The sequence below is a fragment of the Pholis gunnellus genome (genome assembly GCF_910591455.1).
Source record: "Pholis gunnellus genome assembly, chromosome: 6".
NCBI classification, from domain to species: domain Eukaryota; kingdom Metazoa; phylum Chordata; class Actinopteri; order Perciformes; family Pholidae; genus Pholis; species Pholis gunnellus.
The window spans coordinates 24,821,566-24,838,803 of NC_136532.1; the positions used below are offsets into that span (position 1 = coordinate 24,821,566).

The 17,238-nt window shown below is 42.6% G+C and overlaps 1 protein-coding gene across 2 annotated transcripts in view; it reads left to right on the forward strand.

The window, feature by feature from the left end:
- The window catches only part of bmp2k (BMP2 inducible kinase), a 42,514-nt gene that overhangs the window by 15,060 nt on the left and 10,216 nt on the right, over window positions 1-17,238 (forward strand). Inside the window, exons 2-15 of one of the 2 annotated variants that reach the window (XM_079162100.1) lie at window positions 2,042-2,160; window positions 3,671-3,776; window positions 4,736-4,878; window positions 6,873-6,994; window positions 8,273-8,354; window positions 10,544-10,676; window positions 11,400-11,503; window positions 11,594-11,673; window positions 11,932-12,083; window positions 12,630-12,835; window positions 13,980-14,192; window positions 16,089-16,339; window positions 16,579-16,739; window positions 16,918-17,037. In XM_079162100.1, coding sequence (XP_079018226.1) covers window positions 2,042-2,160; window positions 3,671-3,776; window positions 4,736-4,878; window positions 6,873-6,994; window positions 8,273-8,354; window positions 10,544-10,676; window positions 11,400-11,503; window positions 11,594-11,673; window positions 11,932-12,083; window positions 12,630-12,835; window positions 13,980-14,192; window positions 16,089-16,339; window positions 16,579-16,739; window positions 16,918-17,037 — 1,992 coding nt within the window. The remainder of the gene's footprint in view (window positions 1-2,041; window positions 2,161-3,670; window positions 3,777-4,735; window positions 4,879-6,872; window positions 6,995-8,272; window positions 8,355-10,543; window positions 10,677-11,399; window positions 11,504-11,593; window positions 11,674-11,931; window positions 12,084-12,629; window positions 12,836-13,979; window positions 14,193-16,088; window positions 16,340-16,578; window positions 16,740-16,917; window positions 17,038-17,238) is intronic. The other variant, XM_079162101.1, reaches the window with a different exon arrangement.

Consider the following 17,238-nt stretch of genomic DNA (forward strand, 5'->3'; position numbering starts at 1 on the left):
TCAGCAGCATCAGCATATAAGCTGCTTGTCTCATCAGCAGGTTGTATTTTTGATTGTCTAGTTTTTTTACATCATTTTGTCTGTATCCCTGACAATGTGACAGCCAGCAGTAGACATGCTAATGCTTTGGATCAACTGCATTGGGATCTTAGATGTTTTTAGAGTGATTCAAAACAGATAAATGGATGAAGCAGAATAGACTTAATCAGTCTCCGGCCAAATTACATCGTCACCGTAGTTTTCCGTTGACACTGTCGAATGCTCTGCTTTGCTTTATGATCAGCAGCAGGTTGTCTTTTGTCTCATTAGCCGCCGGTTTATCCCTCAGTCCCCTCCTCTAATCGGATGAAGCCTGCCACAGTAACTCTAACTGTTGTCACTGCACACAAGCAAACACCACCCTTCATATTGTTTACATTTGCTTTGCCTGACTTTGCTTTGGCTGTCTTTTGTGTTCGCCGTGTTCAGTTTACTGTCCTCATGGGGACACACGGGTTTAACCTGCATGAATTATTGCTACTTAGGTTTTCTTTTTCTTTTATGTTGCGCTGTCCTCACAACAACACAGCCTCTGAGATCTGTTTAAACGTTGATGGGCTCTTTAATGAGGGCCTTTGTGCTACTTCTGCTCGTTCCAAATCCATGCTGTTTGTTTGAGCGGACCTAAGGTAACTTGTTAGGCAACAAGCGTGCCATTGTGGATCCTTTCTTTCTGCTCCTCAGTCTGGGGGAACTTTGATGCCCACCATTCTGTGACTCAGTGATCCCCTCCTAATGAGCCCGGGTACTGTCCCATCCCAGTGTTATAGAGTCCATTCACCCAGAGAGGCACACAGGACAGTGACAGCTAGAGCACCTCAGCTAGACACCTTGATCCTGTCAACACTGTCTATTCCTGCACCAGAAACACCACATCCCAGCAAGAAAACAGTGCAATTTCAGCCCATCTCATTCTTGGGTAAACCTTGCTATATTTTCTAAAGCAATAAGCCTCATTTACTCAAGGATTACACCCCGTTGGAGTTTGGCCAACACAAGCAAAATGCGCTTAGCCTCATGAAATAAGACCAGTTAGCAGCGCTCATTGAGACCTTTTCTAAATCCTGGATTACACCATTTTCTACATTGACTTTTAAGAGAAGATCTCAGTGTGTTTGGTGTTTTTTTTTTAAGCACTACTATGTTGTACTCGTGTATGTACTAGGGTTGGGTAGAGATGTCACATTACCAGAAATTTAGAAGTCCAGTGATTTTCCAGGATTCCAGATACCCAAATTAATAGCATGGTAAAAAACAAACGCTTTCGAGTTAGTGTTAGGAAGTTAAACAGGTCAGAATTCCCTCTCTAGTATCTGTTGTTTGACGGAGACGTTTTTACAGCAATATAACAATTTATTCAGGTTTCTTGCGAAAAACTAGATTTTACAATAAGTCTGGAGCCCTGATCCGTACCATAGAAGAAGAACGAGTATAGTCAGAGTTTTGTAGGATTTGCTACCAAAGTGTCTGTTCTCGTGGCAGCTCAAGGGTCGGGAGATATGTTAAGATTTTCAGAATACAAACCTTTAAAACCATCTTGGTTAGTCTTTCCACCGTTCCAACAATCACCAACTTTGGTTTGGTGGAAATTAACCCTTAAGTCACAGTTAGATGTGAAAACATGCTGTTCTTCCCTAAATAAATGAACTGAAAACAACCGACAATGTGCTCGGGCAATCGCTGATTGACAATACATCGCCTCGTCCAAATCGCCCGGGTAGCACGACAGAAATTTGGAATCTGTGTGAGAAATTAGACGTTTGGGGGAAAAAGGAGTTTGTAATGGAAGATTTATTTAACTGTCTGTGTAAAGGTGGTTTGTGATTTGTCTTGCAAGTGTCTATTTTACATATGTGGAAAATCAAATCTCGACTGAGCATTGCTTAATTTAACCTGAATGGTCGACGAGCAGTTTTCCACATAATACCCTGAAAACTAACACCCTATAAAGTGCATTCAGTATGCTGATGTAATGCTAACTTGTCACATTGTGTTTTTCCAGGAGGCTTCTCGGTGGTGTTCCTGGCTCGTACGCACAGCGGCGTCCGCTGCGCTCTCAAGAGGATGTACGTCAACAACGTCCCGGACCTGAATGTCTACAAGAGAGAGATCACTATCATGGTGAGAGCAGCATCACAGTGTTAACTTGTAGTTGTTTTGATGATCTCCACATCAATTCAATTCCTCCGTTCTGTTGCAATGTCAAACCTAAGTCTTTGTTATAGCTGCATTTTTCCTTCCAGTCCTTCCCTGCCTCGAAAATATAATTTCTCTCCCTTTTTGTGCTCTTAATGTGCTCATTATTGGGAAAGTTTCATGAGGGCATTCTCAGTTTTCAGTTATTAAATTTAAGGGCATAATTTGTGTTTGAAATGGGACACGAGCCCTCATAAAGATGTTGCTCTCATAAAGGAAGGTGCATATAAATGGCTTCATTCCACCTTCATAACCCGGCCTGTCTGCCAGCATTTCCAGTCTGGCAACAGCAAAAGCCTGTTTAGCTGTGTGCTGTGTGAGATTGTGTTAATAAGCACCGTTCCCATGGGCTAATACTCATGATTTATTACACAGAGCTGGCACTCCCATGATTTCAGCGAATAATAAAGTGTTTTATGTCAAGTTAGAGATCATCATTTTATTCTGTGCGTCTTGGAAAACCGCAGATGTCTCGGCCCTGAACGTTTGACCCCGGTGTGTCAGTGAACAGCTGAGCTTTGTGTTCGTTCACTTCTTCTCATCAGCTGTGTGACGCTCACCCACTCAGCTGACCTCACACACCGACACAGGTCTGGCCTGTCGGGTCTCTTCATGCTGGCGAAAAAACGATCAACAAACACTTTAATGCTTTAATCCGGCGAATGAATCAAGTTGAGAAAGATTAGCGGATTTAAGAGCTCAGCACGGAGTAACAACGTGAAGGAACACAAAAAGCACCCTCACCACACGAGGCTGAACTCACTACAGCTGGATGTTTGAACTGTTTGGGATGTTTTCTCCTGCAGGTTTCTTTTGCAAATGTGGAAGTGGTTTCCGTATATTTCCACTGCTCATAAATGGGAAAACCAGGAGGTAAACAGAAGTCCTAGCTTGTTTATGAGGCAGGATTGAAGTTTGTATTCTACAAAGTTAGTCATTTCCTCCGTGCTCTTTTTCTTTACCTAAACAAATCAGATTGAAATGTCTGGAACTTTAGCAATGATTCAGTTTTTCTGTAATGTATACAATAGGATTGACTTGTCTGTTTTACAGTATTTATAGTACTGTCTTTATGCTCAGATAGATTTGCACTTTTTTAATGCAGTGAACATCAGTTGCTGCTTACACCACTTTAAAAAGACGTGAAGAAACAGCAGGGCGTTATTCCAGACTTCACTGTTTTATTGCTTCATTGCACATCGAGTAGCAAATGTAGCCGCAACACTACACAAGTTCAGACATGAATACTCATCAGCACCTCTTAAACGTGTGTACACGATCCACATGTATCCTTTGTATCACTTCAATAACTACCTTCTGGTTTTTTAGACTTGTGCAACTTCAGTTCTTGAGATGCACAGCTTCTTCTTCTTCTTCTTCTTCTTCTTCTTCTGGGTCTGTCCTCATGGGTTCCATGTTTTCGTCCCGTTTGTAGAAGGAGCTGTCGGGCCACAAGAACATCGTCGGCTACCTGGACTCCACGATCAACGCGGTGTCGGACAGCGTGTGGGAGGTCCTGATCCTCATGGAGTACTGTAAAGGTTTGTAAACACACATGTTGTGAAACCTTCATATATGATCCATTTATACTCAGTAAATTCAGACTCATTGAAGTTTCTCTTTATCATGTCTGACTTGGGATTTTTATTTGGGTTAGTTAGGATTATTCTGGGGCAAATAAACTAAATGAAACTTTAAATTAAAGCAAAACTAAAGGGACTTTTTCCTACAAATTTGAGTTTTATGTGTTCTTGGTCCTTGTTGCACACCGTAGTAATGATGGTGGATGATGTGTGGTCTTCATATCACATCGCCACTGAAGAAATAAAGCCAACTTCACTGCACATTTGAGTAATGAATAGATTCTAGCATTCACCAACTATCTACATACAGTTTATCAGGCTGTGTAGTTAAAGTATTTTTTAAATATATCTAACAGTTTACTGGGTTGCTGCCTCTCTGTGGCCCCTCTATTGATCGTGGCAGCTTGCTGACTCAGTTCGGCGTTTTGAGCAGTTTTGCTCAAAAATGTTTACATGCAAACATCACTCTGATTACTGAGAATAACCAGACGGATGCAGCCTTTGCGTGGAGACATATTCAGTGAACTTGGGAACTGACTGAAACATTGATGCTGGTCATGGCAGGTCAAATATGGCAAAAGATATGCCTCAATTTTCTGTTATTGTCGTCTACATGCGGAGTTTCAGCTAAAAGCAGAAGATACTGTCATTTACTCCAATGACACGCGTCTCCCATTTGTTATTGTTATGGTGAACTTAGATCTTTTGCTATTTTAAGTATAAATTGTCCGTCATTTTTACACCTTTTTGCTATTTTGTATGCTTGGGCTTGTGATTGTCAGCATCCAACAAACTATCCCAGTTGTAAAATGTAGTTTGCGAGGGTGAAAACACCAAAACATGCCGGCTGCTACTTTGGTTTGAACTGATGACCCGAGTCCTGAAGCTTCATCCGTCCTCCTCTCTCTCTCCTGCAGCGGGTCAGGTGGTGAAGCAGATGAACCAGCGGTTGAATGTGGGCTTCAGCGAGGCCGAGGTCCTCCACGTCTTCTGTGACAGCTGCGAGGCCGTCGCTCGCCTGCATCAGTGCAAGACGCCCGTCATCCACCGAGACCTCAAGGTGACCTTTCCTCTTTCCTCTGAGCACCTTCATCTGCTGGTTAGATGGTTGTTCTTTTGATTCTTTAAAACATTTGAAACGGATACAAAACCAAAAGATAATCAATATACAGAGATATTAAACACAGAAAAGAACCAGATCCAGATTCTTTTTTCAGACCTTCTTAGTATCTTTATTTCTTAAAGAAATATACTAATTTAGTGACTTAATCAGACCATCAGCCTACATACGCAGTATAGTATATTTTCTGATTCTTCTCGTATGAAAATACAATTGAATTTTCCATTAAAGAAAAGTTTCAATAAATGTTTGTATGTCTATTATAGTTCTTACAAAGAAAATCTGAATTCATTTTTTAAAACTCAAAATCATCTGAAAACTTAGAACCGTTGGATCTCATGTAGTGACTAATGGACTAATTGTTTCGGAGCTAACTCTAACCCTTAACAAACAATCACCAGTAATCACGACTTCCTTTTAAGTTCCTTGAGGAAGACATTAAACCCAAACCTGCCGACTTCCTTTGAGTTCCTCCGTCCAAAAAAACAAAAACTAACCATGTGATACAATGCTGATAGGTTGTTCTTGTTGATTGTGGTTTGTACTTGTTGAGGCTCCGTAGTTCAAACCAAGACGTCAAACTTTATTACTCCTTTAACCCTTCACAAATGCAGAGCTTACCAAACCCACTCCTTTCACAATAAAAGCCCTAGGCATATAATATTTGCATGCGAGTATTGATTAGTTTTGTGTCATTTATTCATCGAGCCCTCTGTGTGTAAAGGCCTTAACTCGGCCTTCAGAACAGATTTTTTTAAATCAAAGGTGGCTACGAGCCAGGTCTGCCCTCATCTCTCTGATGCTCAGGGGGGGCGGTGGAGAGTTCCCACCCCGATCGAGTCCTCCTCGGTGCCTCCTTCAGTGGGCCGCTGTCCTCCGTCCAGTTGGACGAGCCTCTAAACAGAGCGGTCCCTTCAGCCTCGCAGCACCAGTCCTCTGTTCGCTGTCTGTGTCTATCTGTTCAGCCTACGCGGCTTACATAACACCACGGGGACACAAAAGACTGAGGAGGCCCAGTCACGCATCGCCAGGGGAAGTGAGAGTGCAGAAAAATAATAAATAAATAAAAAAAAGGCCCTTAACCCCGAGCTGTCAACAGTATTGAGACACCGTGTTGCTTTCATGAGCTCAGCGTTTCCTCGGACAGTTTGAAGTCTTTCTTTGGTCTTTCTGTCTTCACATGTTTGCTTCTGACATCTTTACATCTTATAATCTTTCTGCTCTTTCAGTTTCCTCTTTTTGTTTTCAGTCTGTCGCTTCCTGTCACCTTTACTTTGTGAGTTCACTGAACATCACCGTCTGCTCAAACTAATGCCTCATGATTGTCACAACATGGATTGTTGGGTTGGACATTTTCTACGGCAACAAGATAGATTAATGAGAGAATACGAGCAATTTAGAGAATTTAGAGATTTTACTTTTAAAAGCGTCAACTTTCCAACATCTATGCAAACGTCGCACAGATAAAATGACAAATACCAGCAGGATAACACTTCTGTTGTCATGCTGTAACTCAGGATTAGAGTCTCTGTTGTGGCCCTAAAAGTATCATCTAAAAACTGAGGCCTGACACTCCAAAAACATGCAAATGAGTCACACGCCTGTTTTTTTAGACTGACTTGTTTCAGAATGACAGAGCAGCTGTGATGGGACTCCTGTGGCCGAGTTACCGTAATGAAGGCTTGTCTCCTTCCTCCATTAATTCAGTCAACTGCAATTTCACAATGGCAGAAGCTTTTACTTTCCTTTCTTACTCTAACGTGTTTGCGTCGTCTGCTGAGTTATTTTACTTTCCTTTTATGTGCTTCACATTACACTGCAAATGCAGATAAAAAGTTCTGTTATTGGGTCATCTGTGACACTACGTTGGCTTTCCTCATGTTCTTTCTTTGTTCGTTAAGAAGTATAAAACTTCTGTCTGTTCCTCTTACCAGGTGGAGAACATCCTGCTGAACGACCAGGGAAACTACGTGCTGTGTGACTTCGGCAGCTCCACTCACAAGATTCTGCTGCCGCACAAAGACGGAGTGACGGCCGTGGAGGACGAGATTAAGAAGTGAGTGTTCTTCATCAGTGGAAGACGAGTTCTGCATGTCGCTCAATACAGTGGTTGATTAAAAACCTAATATATACCTGCTGCTGCAACACTATTATACTTGTTACAGCGGCGTGTAAAACCATTGCTATTAAAGCGTTGTAGTTTTAAGTTGAGTTCCAAGGTCTCCTCAGTTCATTTAAGGTCCATCCAAACACAGAGCTGTGCTAGCTTACACTCGATGACGGTGCATTGGGAAGCGGTAAATGTGGCGATCCCCTGTGTGGTCACAACCGCTCTTTGGGTTTGTAGTAAGCCGTGCAGTTGTAGTATCTGTTGTCTGTTTGTGTTTCAAATCACAGCAGCTCTGGCCTGTTAACTTTCCCACATTTACAGCTGCAATAAAGTGCCACGTGCGGTGCTTATCGGCAGTATACGACCGCGTGTGTAAACTCTTCCTCCTCCATGAAGCCGGTCAAACAGAAACCATCGGTCCTCTGAACTCGGGTGACTCAGACAGGCTTTGTAGTTTCATAACTCAGCTGGGTTTGTGCCAAAAACAACCAGCTGTTTTGGTTATCATCAGAATGACTCTGAATAGGAAACACAATGTTTGGCTCTCTGAAGGAACCAAGCAACCTTTCTGTTGGTTTGTTTTCTCCCGTGTGTCACTAAACAGAAGAAGTTTTTATACGGCTCAAATTACCTCCACCAAAGTATTTTAAAATGTTCATTCTATATCAATCTTTTTTCTTTCTTTGTGCTGCAGTTCTTGTATTATTATTATTATTATTATTATTATTATTATTATTATTTTAATTTTAATGCTGTTGCTGGGCAGTTTAATCTTTACTAATTCATCATACTTTGAGTTTGTCAGATGTTTTGTATATAAAATAACAGACTCACAAGACACTGTAGCTGGCAAAGTATGCATGTATCTTTTTGAAATATAAGTAGCATCAAATGAGGAACAAGTACCTCAATACTCTGATTAGGGGAGACTGGGGACGGTTGATACACAGATTTGTATGTATTAAACTCCTATCTATACATATTAATACATATATAGAGATATTAATCTGTCCGGAAATGAACCATTTACATTAATTATGACACTGTATTGGTAAGTCAGACGTTGACGTTGACTCCAACATGTTGCAACCTTTAAATAAACAACAAACACATTTATTTCTCTTTAATAATAATAATAGTAATAAATGTATTGATTCCTTCCCACTTTTAGTGCTCATTTGACCTTTGACCTGCCACTGACTGCTTCCTGTTTGTGTCTCTCAGGTACACGACTCTTTCATATCGAGCACCGGAGATGATTAACTTGTACGCAGGGACACCCATCACCACTAAGGCTGATATATGGGTAAGGGCCGTGTGCGTGTGCGTGTGCGTGTGCGTGTGCGTGTGCGTGGCACCCTGCAGGACTGGTTTGTCCCAGATGTCACTCTGCCCCAACAGGTTCATCCTCTCTGTCTCTCTCGCTCTCTCTGTCTGTCTCTCTATCTGTCGCTCTGTCTGACTCTCTCTCTCTCTCGCTGTCTCTCCCTCCCGGCTCGCTCCGGGCTGTTTGCCTCCACCAGCTCGCCAACAGTGTTTTTCTCTCATGAAACATTGAGCGACATCATTCTCAACACTCGTCCTCGTCCTTTCCTCTCTCCTCGCTGCCTGTCCTCTTCTACTTCCCCTCGTTTGAGATCATTGGAGATGACACAGTTGAGGACCTCGTGTGAAATAGACCTCCGCTGTTACTTTTGAAGGTAGCGAGGTAGAGATGCAGCAACCAGGACTTGGACGGCAGCCATTTTGGGGAGCGGTGTGAATGGATGCACACAGGGAGATAAAAAAAGGCCAGCATGTGAATATGTGGCTCTTAATGGGAGGCTTTGTGCACGTAAGCATGTGCACTTAGCTTGGACCTTTTTTTTTGGTGTAAAACTGCCATTAGACAGGAGACAATGTTGTGCAATTCTAAAATGATCAAAACAGGATCTGGATTTATCTGAAACATCAATACCTCTTTGTAAAAAAAAAAAAGGCTTGATTTCTAGTACTACTAGTAAATAATAGCAAAACAATTTATGCTACCATTCAGCGAATAAGTCCATATAATGAACAGTTGATTAATCTTGTAGTCAGCTGACGGATATTTACTCTTTTATTAGATTTCGTGGTGCCACTGTGCAGAAGTCTGACCACCTTTTCCCGTATTTCTTTGCCCGTCTCTCAGATTTACATTGGATTAAACCAGACAAGTTGATTCACTAACAAAATATGTATATGACTTGAATAGTCGGAAGCTTTAATCCGGCCTCTGGTTGTAGGAACTTCTGTGGGACGTAGAAGAACAACACCTCCTTCCTGCGGACTACTCCCCGCGTTCTCACTTCCTGTTCTATGTTTAGCCATGTGTTTGTAAAAACGCTACCGTTTTATACATCCTGTCTCACGTGCAATAATCCGTGCATTCTGTGAGTTTGTCCGAGGATAGGCTCAGTCTGACTCAGATTAGGAGTTTAGTATCAGACTGGATTAGCTATCAGTCTTCAGATGGAGAAACAACAACCGTCCCCTGAACACTGCGGCTAATTCCAAAGTCTCTTTCATCTCTAAACTGCATCATCAACAACAAGATGCCGGAGCCAAATATAGCCAAACTGAATATATGATTTGGGAGCAGAGCACTTAAGCATGTGGATTTGTTTGGACAGCAGACTCTGGGAATGTTTTTCAGCCACCGACATAAGGAACATTAACTCTGTGATAAGCAGTCCTGTAGCTCTGTGGGGGAGGAAGACAACAACAGGGTTAGGGCTTCACTCCCCCGCTGGGAGGGGCCGCACTTTACATGTTTAAAGGGATAGTTTGGATGTTAAGAAGTGTGTTTGTGTGAGGTGGTACTTCACAGTCAGTGTATTACTACAGTAGATGGAGTACAGGAGAACCAGCATGAGAGCAAAGTAATGTTCTACTGTGGACGACACCTAAAATAATGAATCAATTAATAAAGTCAACGCTATACTTCTTATGTTTTCTTTACCTTTCTGTCAGTCAGACCTTTATGACGAGGAACTGAAGCTGTTCTCTATATTCTCTCTTTAAAGACATTAGACTCCTTCACTAAACAGTCATTGTGACTCTGAGCCGCTGGTCTACCTCTGCCTCCGGCGCTTAGTTTGTGTTATTGTGTGACGTTGATGAATCCAAACGAACCGTTAAAACACCAAGTTTAAAACTTTACAAGCTTTGTGTGGTTTTTCTGTTTGTGTGTAAATCTTTTCAGCTGTTAGATCAACTAAAGTAACAATACTTTTTGAGCTGCAAACTATAAGTGTCTGTATAACTGAGCATCAGAATAATCAGATAATCGCTCTTGTTTTTGTATTCTTTGATCAGATGTTCACTTCTTTGAGTCGTACTTGTGCTGATTTAAAGCTGTATTTTCATTTAAGCAAATGTCCTTTAAAAGCTCTGATGTGTTCAGACAACATTAAGCTGTGGTGCGTTTGAGAGCGTTCAGGAGTTCTTAAAGACTCTTTCTGGTTTTCTCCACAGGCACTTGGATGCTTGTTGTACAAGCTGTGTTTCTTCGCACTTCCGTTTGGGGAGAGTCAAGTGGCCATATGTGACGGAACCTTCATCGTTCCAGATAACTCCAAGTTCTCCTTCAAGCTGCACTGTTTAATCAGTAAGAGACCTCACACGGATTCATGATGTCTGAATCTTTATTCTAATACTTCATATCACTATTTACTGAAAGTTTGACTCTAGTCGTGGATTTGTAAGGACACATTTTAGATTTGGATTTATTTCAAACAGGTAACAAACGATAAGAAAACAAAACTGTTAACATGTACAAAATAAATAAATAATAAATAAATAAATGTCTAAAAAAAGAGAAGGCAGAAGTGAACACTTGTATGTTCCTACCTCTCTCTAGCTCTTTAATATTTCTGTCTTTAGAACTTAATTTCTGTCACATACACGTAAATAATCACCTTAATAAATATATATATATATATATATATATATATATATAAACATAAACAACACATGAAACATAGTTCATGTTTTAAATTTTATGTAATTGTCATTAGCTAGATTGTAATTCTCTCCCATAATCTTTTAATTCGTTCTTCTGTTTATTAAACAACTTTTAACAAGTGACCGAGTTCCCTCTGGTCTGTGTTCACCCACAGACCAACCAGTTTAGAGTTCTTTACACAACTTCAGCCTGTTTGAACCGGTTACTCACTGACAGCCTCACTTCCCTAAATGCATCCTGTTAGTGTGCATCTCCCCCTTTTTTAAATGTGGTTATCTGACCAACAGCTTCACCAAGTGGCCAAAGAGAGGAGATGCACCTCAGCCACAATAAGTGACTAACATGACCCCTCTTGTCTTGTTCCAGGATATATGCTCGAACCGGAGCTGGAGAAGAGACCCGACATTTACCAAGTCTCCTACTTTGCCTTCAAATTAGCTGGAAAAGACTGTCCAGTGCCAAATCTCTTCGTAAGTCACCAGAATGAAGCGATCAGCGTGGGTTTAGCATCTGCAGTCATTTGCATATTGACATAATTCACAATAATTTTTGTTTTCCAGAACTCTCCCATCCCTACGTCGCTTCCAGAGCCTCTAACTGCGAGTGAGGTCGCTGCTCTGAAAAGCATAACGAAAGCCAGGTCATGATTGTTTTATTTTATTATATTCAAAACTATCACTGGTACTGATAGAAGAAATAGAATAATAAAATATATAATTAATGTGCTTAAAGAATAATTTGTATCTTATTTTTTTAGTTTAATGAAAATGATCAGGATAAATAAATGACATTAGACATTTGGATGGCACTCACTACAAACCCTGCTGTACATGCACCGCATGTGGAGGCTCATGACTTATTACTGTACCAACAACGACGTGTGGCTCCTTCTCTGCAGGATAACGGACGACGTCGGCCCGACGGAAACCTCGATCGCTCCCAGACAGAGGCCCAAACCAGCGAACAGTAACGTGCTGCCACTCGCCAACACCGTCACCCCCGTCAACATGACCACCGCGCCTTCAGCACCCGTCAGCAACGGCCAGAAAGGTTTGTTTAACATGAAGGATATTGATATTTAATATCTATGGAAGTTTCCATTATCTTGAGGCTATGTTTTTCAAAGAATTGAGAAGAAAATAGACCATAACATTGAACAATTTCACATAAGTTTCCACAAAGAAGTCCTTGGTAAATTTAGTCCCGGGACTACGTTTCAAGGAGTTAAAAGTTTCCTTCAGCTGACTCCTGTTGTTCTAGAGACGTGGAGCTGCTGCTGGTCGCAGGGTAAACACTCTGCAGCCTGCAGTTCAGTGTGTCCGCCTGTTTTCATCTAAAACAACATGGTGGAAAAGGAAAATCCTTGGTTTTGTATCACTACGACGACGTTTAAAGCTGCATAGTATTTACCGATGCTCGTTGGATGTAATGACTGAAGGAGGAAAATGACACTAAGAGCGTCCGTCTCCACATGAAGTCATTTATTGAGTTTTCTGATTAGTTGTCCTTTAGAATGTAACCGCCTTGAAACGATCAGAAACTGTACTTTTTGTCATCACCGCCTCGTCTCCCTCTTTCGTCTGCCCGTCCACTCAGCTCCCACCCCCGGCTCTGGGCCTCCATCCATGCAGCCGCAGCCCAGCAGTCAGCAGCACCGAGTCCTGCAGCAGCTCCAGCCTGGTGACCTGCGTCTCCAGCAGCTGCAACAACAACAACAACAACAACATCACCACCACCAACAGCAACAGCAACAAGCACTGCAGCAACATCATGCAAACGCGCAGCAGCTTCAATACCTCCAGGTACTTCCACCACACTGACGTCAGGAGCCGTCACTCAGACTTTGAGCCGTCTCACTGTCAAATATGTCAAATAAATAAGTGTTTGAAGGCTCTCTATCAGACATTTTCAACCCTTCATGAACACTTTCAGTAAGCGTCCTTCGTCCGCATTACTGCAGACTTTGCATGAGGGAATTACCATAAATTGACAGCGTTGTGACATTAAACGGGTTTACTAGGGGAGGCTTTAGAAAAGTAAACCAAGAGGACGGCACATGGGGGTTTAACCTGGCAATAACATGTACACAGAAACATTAAGGATTTAATATGGTCCATAAAAACACAACATCAGAGGAATCGAAGCAGAGACGATATTACACAGCTGGTTTACTCACCAACCATTTCTTTTTCTTTTTCAAATAACAATAGTAATAATAAAATGTATTTGTATAGCTCATTTCATTCAGACTACTGTTGGATCTGTCAGGAGCGTCTTTGGTTTTTAAAAACCAAATCATTGATATCAATACAAGTATTAATATCAATCGGATTATTAACGTATATTAATATATAACGGGGCTCCACCCGGGGATCAGGGACCAACAACTGAACTGTAGATAAAATGTCAATATTCAAAATAATATTCCACATTCAGAGTGAACAGTGAAGGTGTGAAACTGAGCACAGGCTATTATTACAACACATATGCACAAAATAATCACAGAAACTGATCCTTCAAATATATATATATATATATATATATATATATATATATATATATATATATATATATATATATATATATATATATATATGAGAGGCATTTACTTACTGAACAAGATTAATTAAAACCAATAATATAAATCTGTTCTGTAACTTTAAGCAGACTATTTAAAGTATCGTCTTGCCTCCTGTTGCTGCCACTTATGTCCAGGCTGTCGTTTTGACTAAAATAAAATAAATAAACATTTTATCAGTCACTATTTGTGACAGTCGCGTCTGAAAAGCTCTGATTGTGCGCGCCAAGTTACAAGAATTCAGAGGTGCACAAACGAGCGGCGCGACCGCTTGGCGGAGCCCTGAAGCTCGACACGTGGGCCGTGATTTAGAGGAGGCTTTGGGATTGGGCCTGAATGTTTTTAATCACCTTTACTACCTTCCTCAGTACCAACAGGCTGTGCAGCAGTCCCTCCAGCTTCAGCAGCATCAACAGCATCAGCAGCAGCAGCAGCACGCTCTCCTCCAGCAGCACGCTTATCTCCAGCAGCAGCAGCAGCATCAGCAGCTGATGATGCAGCCGTTGTACCAGCAGCAGGTCGCTCAGGCTCAGGCTCAGGCTCAAGCCCAGGCCCAGGCTCAAGCTCAGTACGCAGCCATGGTGAGTTCTGTCAGACGTCCGAACCAAAAGCTGCAAAACCTTCAATCTGATTTGCCGTGGACATCCATCAAATCAAATTTACTTTTGTTTGTGTTTGAAGCACATTCGAAGGATGCTTCCAACTATAAAAGAATCATGACGGAATTTCAGAGCAGCAGATTTCAGTCCAAAACGGCAATAAATAGTTTGAGCAAATGACAGCGAAACACATGGAGACACAGCGTGAAGTAACACGGAGCTGAGTATTTCATTTAATGTCAGAACGGCCCTAAAAATCTCTCTCTCTCTCTCTCTCTCTCTCTCTCTCTCTGTTCCAAACACTGGCAGTCGAGTCGCTTCTCCGTCTGTGCCAAGCAGCATTGGAAGCAGACGCTCAAAAAAACTTCCTACTGACTCCGTCCAAATATTCAGAGAACTAGTATTTACGCAGATACTGAATCAAACACACAAACACAGGTCCTCCAAACGCGCTCTGCTAGGGCGCTGCAATTTTTAGTCCGTTTCCCACCATCTGTTTTATTTCAGAGGCAATCTGGTCGGAGCGACGCATCCACGAGGGGATCGAACAGAGGGTGAAACCGAGCAGTCCCCCCCCCGCGTTTCATCCTGACATATGAAGCGGTTCACGTGCAGGGGAAGAGAGCACCTCCGCTGAATTACTCTTCTTATTCCCAAGATACCTGCGGAGCGTTCAAAAGCAGCGTTTCCTCCGCGAGCTCAGACCGGCTCCTCGTTGTGAAGAGGCAGCTTTGCTAAGTGGCTGCAAATATGTAACATGGTGTGTTGACAACAGATCAACTTTAATTTGTGCAGCACTTTAAAAAGCGCAGCGGTGCTGAAGTGCTTTCCACTTATGGTTTGTTAAGAAAACATGGAGGATGGAGCAGCAATGCAAAGACAAGATTTAAAGAAATAATACAAACGTGAACCGTATTAAAAAGGTTCTTTGAGTTGTATGAGTTGGTTCAAATGGGTTATTGTGACGTCAGATATTTCAGTATAACAAAGATTTCTTTAACGTGTTTTAAAGACGTCTAATCTCTATAAAGCAAAAGAGGTGAAACGCTTTGGTTTTAACACAATCTGGGAACAAAGCGTCTATCGGCTGCTGATGATTTAGCTTTTTATCGCTTTAAAATGAGCTCATAAACTGGCTACTTGAGGAAACAATCCGGTCGTAGACGTCGTCAGTTTCGTATCTCAAGTTGCCAATCGGACTACAAACAACGAGCAGCGCACGAAAAAAAAAAAAAGAAATCTTGGCCCCAGAAATGTTGCTCCGTGTCCTCTGAGCCGTGTCCACGTCAGACTGAGTCGACGGGTTCAGAGGTTTGGAAGAAGTCAAATTAATCAAGAGGAAAAATGTTTATCTGGTGGAGAAAGTGGAACATTTAGCAGCTCAAAGCGTCTGATACTTTCTGAGGAGCTGGTGGAGACCAAAGCAAAGCTAAAGGAGAGTGAGTTAGAGACGATGGAGGGGTTAACTAAATAAAATCAAGTCTCGCTCTGCTTTATAATGATGCTACTAGCTGATAATGTTAATACGTTTTATTTGTCAGCTTGTTTTGGAGAATTTCTGCCCGAAAGAAAAAGTCCTTTTTGTTTTTTTATCAACAAATCAAGAAAGAAATGGTGGTATATGGTTAAAATAAACAAAATGACTGTTTGCTCTGCAGCTTTAAAGTGTTCAGTTTCTTTTGTCCGACGTGCTGTTTGACTCTCGCTCCTCCACCCCTCCCTCTCCACCGTGTCCCCAGCTTTTACCAAACTCCAGAACTGGTTTTTCTAACAACATTCCATCATCTCGTTGCCGTCATTGTGCGCCATGAAATCAAAAGGTCCGTCCCTCATTCCCTCCCCCCCCCCCCTCTTCTCCCTCTCTTCCTTCCCTAACAGCTGCACCAGTACCAACAGGCTTTTGTCCAGCAGCAGCAGCAGCAGCAGCAGCAGCAGCAGCATCATCAACAGCAGCAACATCATCATCATCAACAGCATCATCAACAGCAGTATCATCCCGCTCAGCAGCCTCTCCCCTACATGTCCTCCCCTCTTGAGTTCCAGATCCCACTGGGTTCCTACAGCGCCAGAGCTGGAGCTGGGCAGATGGGCGGACCATCGCCTGTGGATCCCTCATACAATAACCCCGGGTAAGGCCCCCTGAACTCAGCATATAGTGGGACATGTACGTCTCACTATACATGGAAGAATATTTCTGCTTTTATTTGACGGAGGTCAGTATAGAAATGGGGGGGAGACATGCAACAAAGGCCCCAAAGCTGGAATTGTACAGTTTTTAGTGAATAACAGCCTCGCTACTCCGTCATCATGGTAACGTGAACGTGTGAATCATTTGTAACCGGTCGTCTCTGCTCTCCCGTCTCCACAGTAGAAACTCTCTGCTCTCGTCCGGCGGCGTCACGCCGCCCTCTCGGAGCGCGCTCAGTCACCCCCCCGACATGTCTCGCTGGAACCCTTTCGTAGAGGACAACTTCGCCCGGCTGACCGAGGAGGAGCTGATCGACCGGGAGTTTGACATGCTGAGAGCAAGCAAGTGACCCCGGCTGTTATTTAGATCTGGAACAAAGATTCTTACCAATTCAGTGACATTTTGTGTCTCATGATTGTTTATCACTGTGTTTATTCTGCTCTAACCTTCTGAACCCAAAAGCAGTTGATGGGCGTGTTTTTGCGCTCACCTTCTACTCTCTGCACCTCCTCCATACAGATAATCCCGTGGAGAGAACAGCCAGCATGGAAATGGACCAACAGCAGCCGGCTGCCTCCACCGCCAAACCCCCGCTACCGGAGGACCTGTTCGGCTCCGTCCCCTTTGTGTCTAGCACAGGCAAGTCTTAGAGGAGTCTCTGCAGAGAGGACCCAACACTGTGGAGACACCTGCCCCCCCTCACCCCCTCCTGTCCAGCTCTTGGAGCCTTAAAAACCAATGATCGGTCAGATATTTGTTGTTTCCCTTCATGATCAGTCAGATTAGTTCAGTATAAAACACAAGGAGACGGTCAGTTAGAGGCTCCTCTGACACTACGTT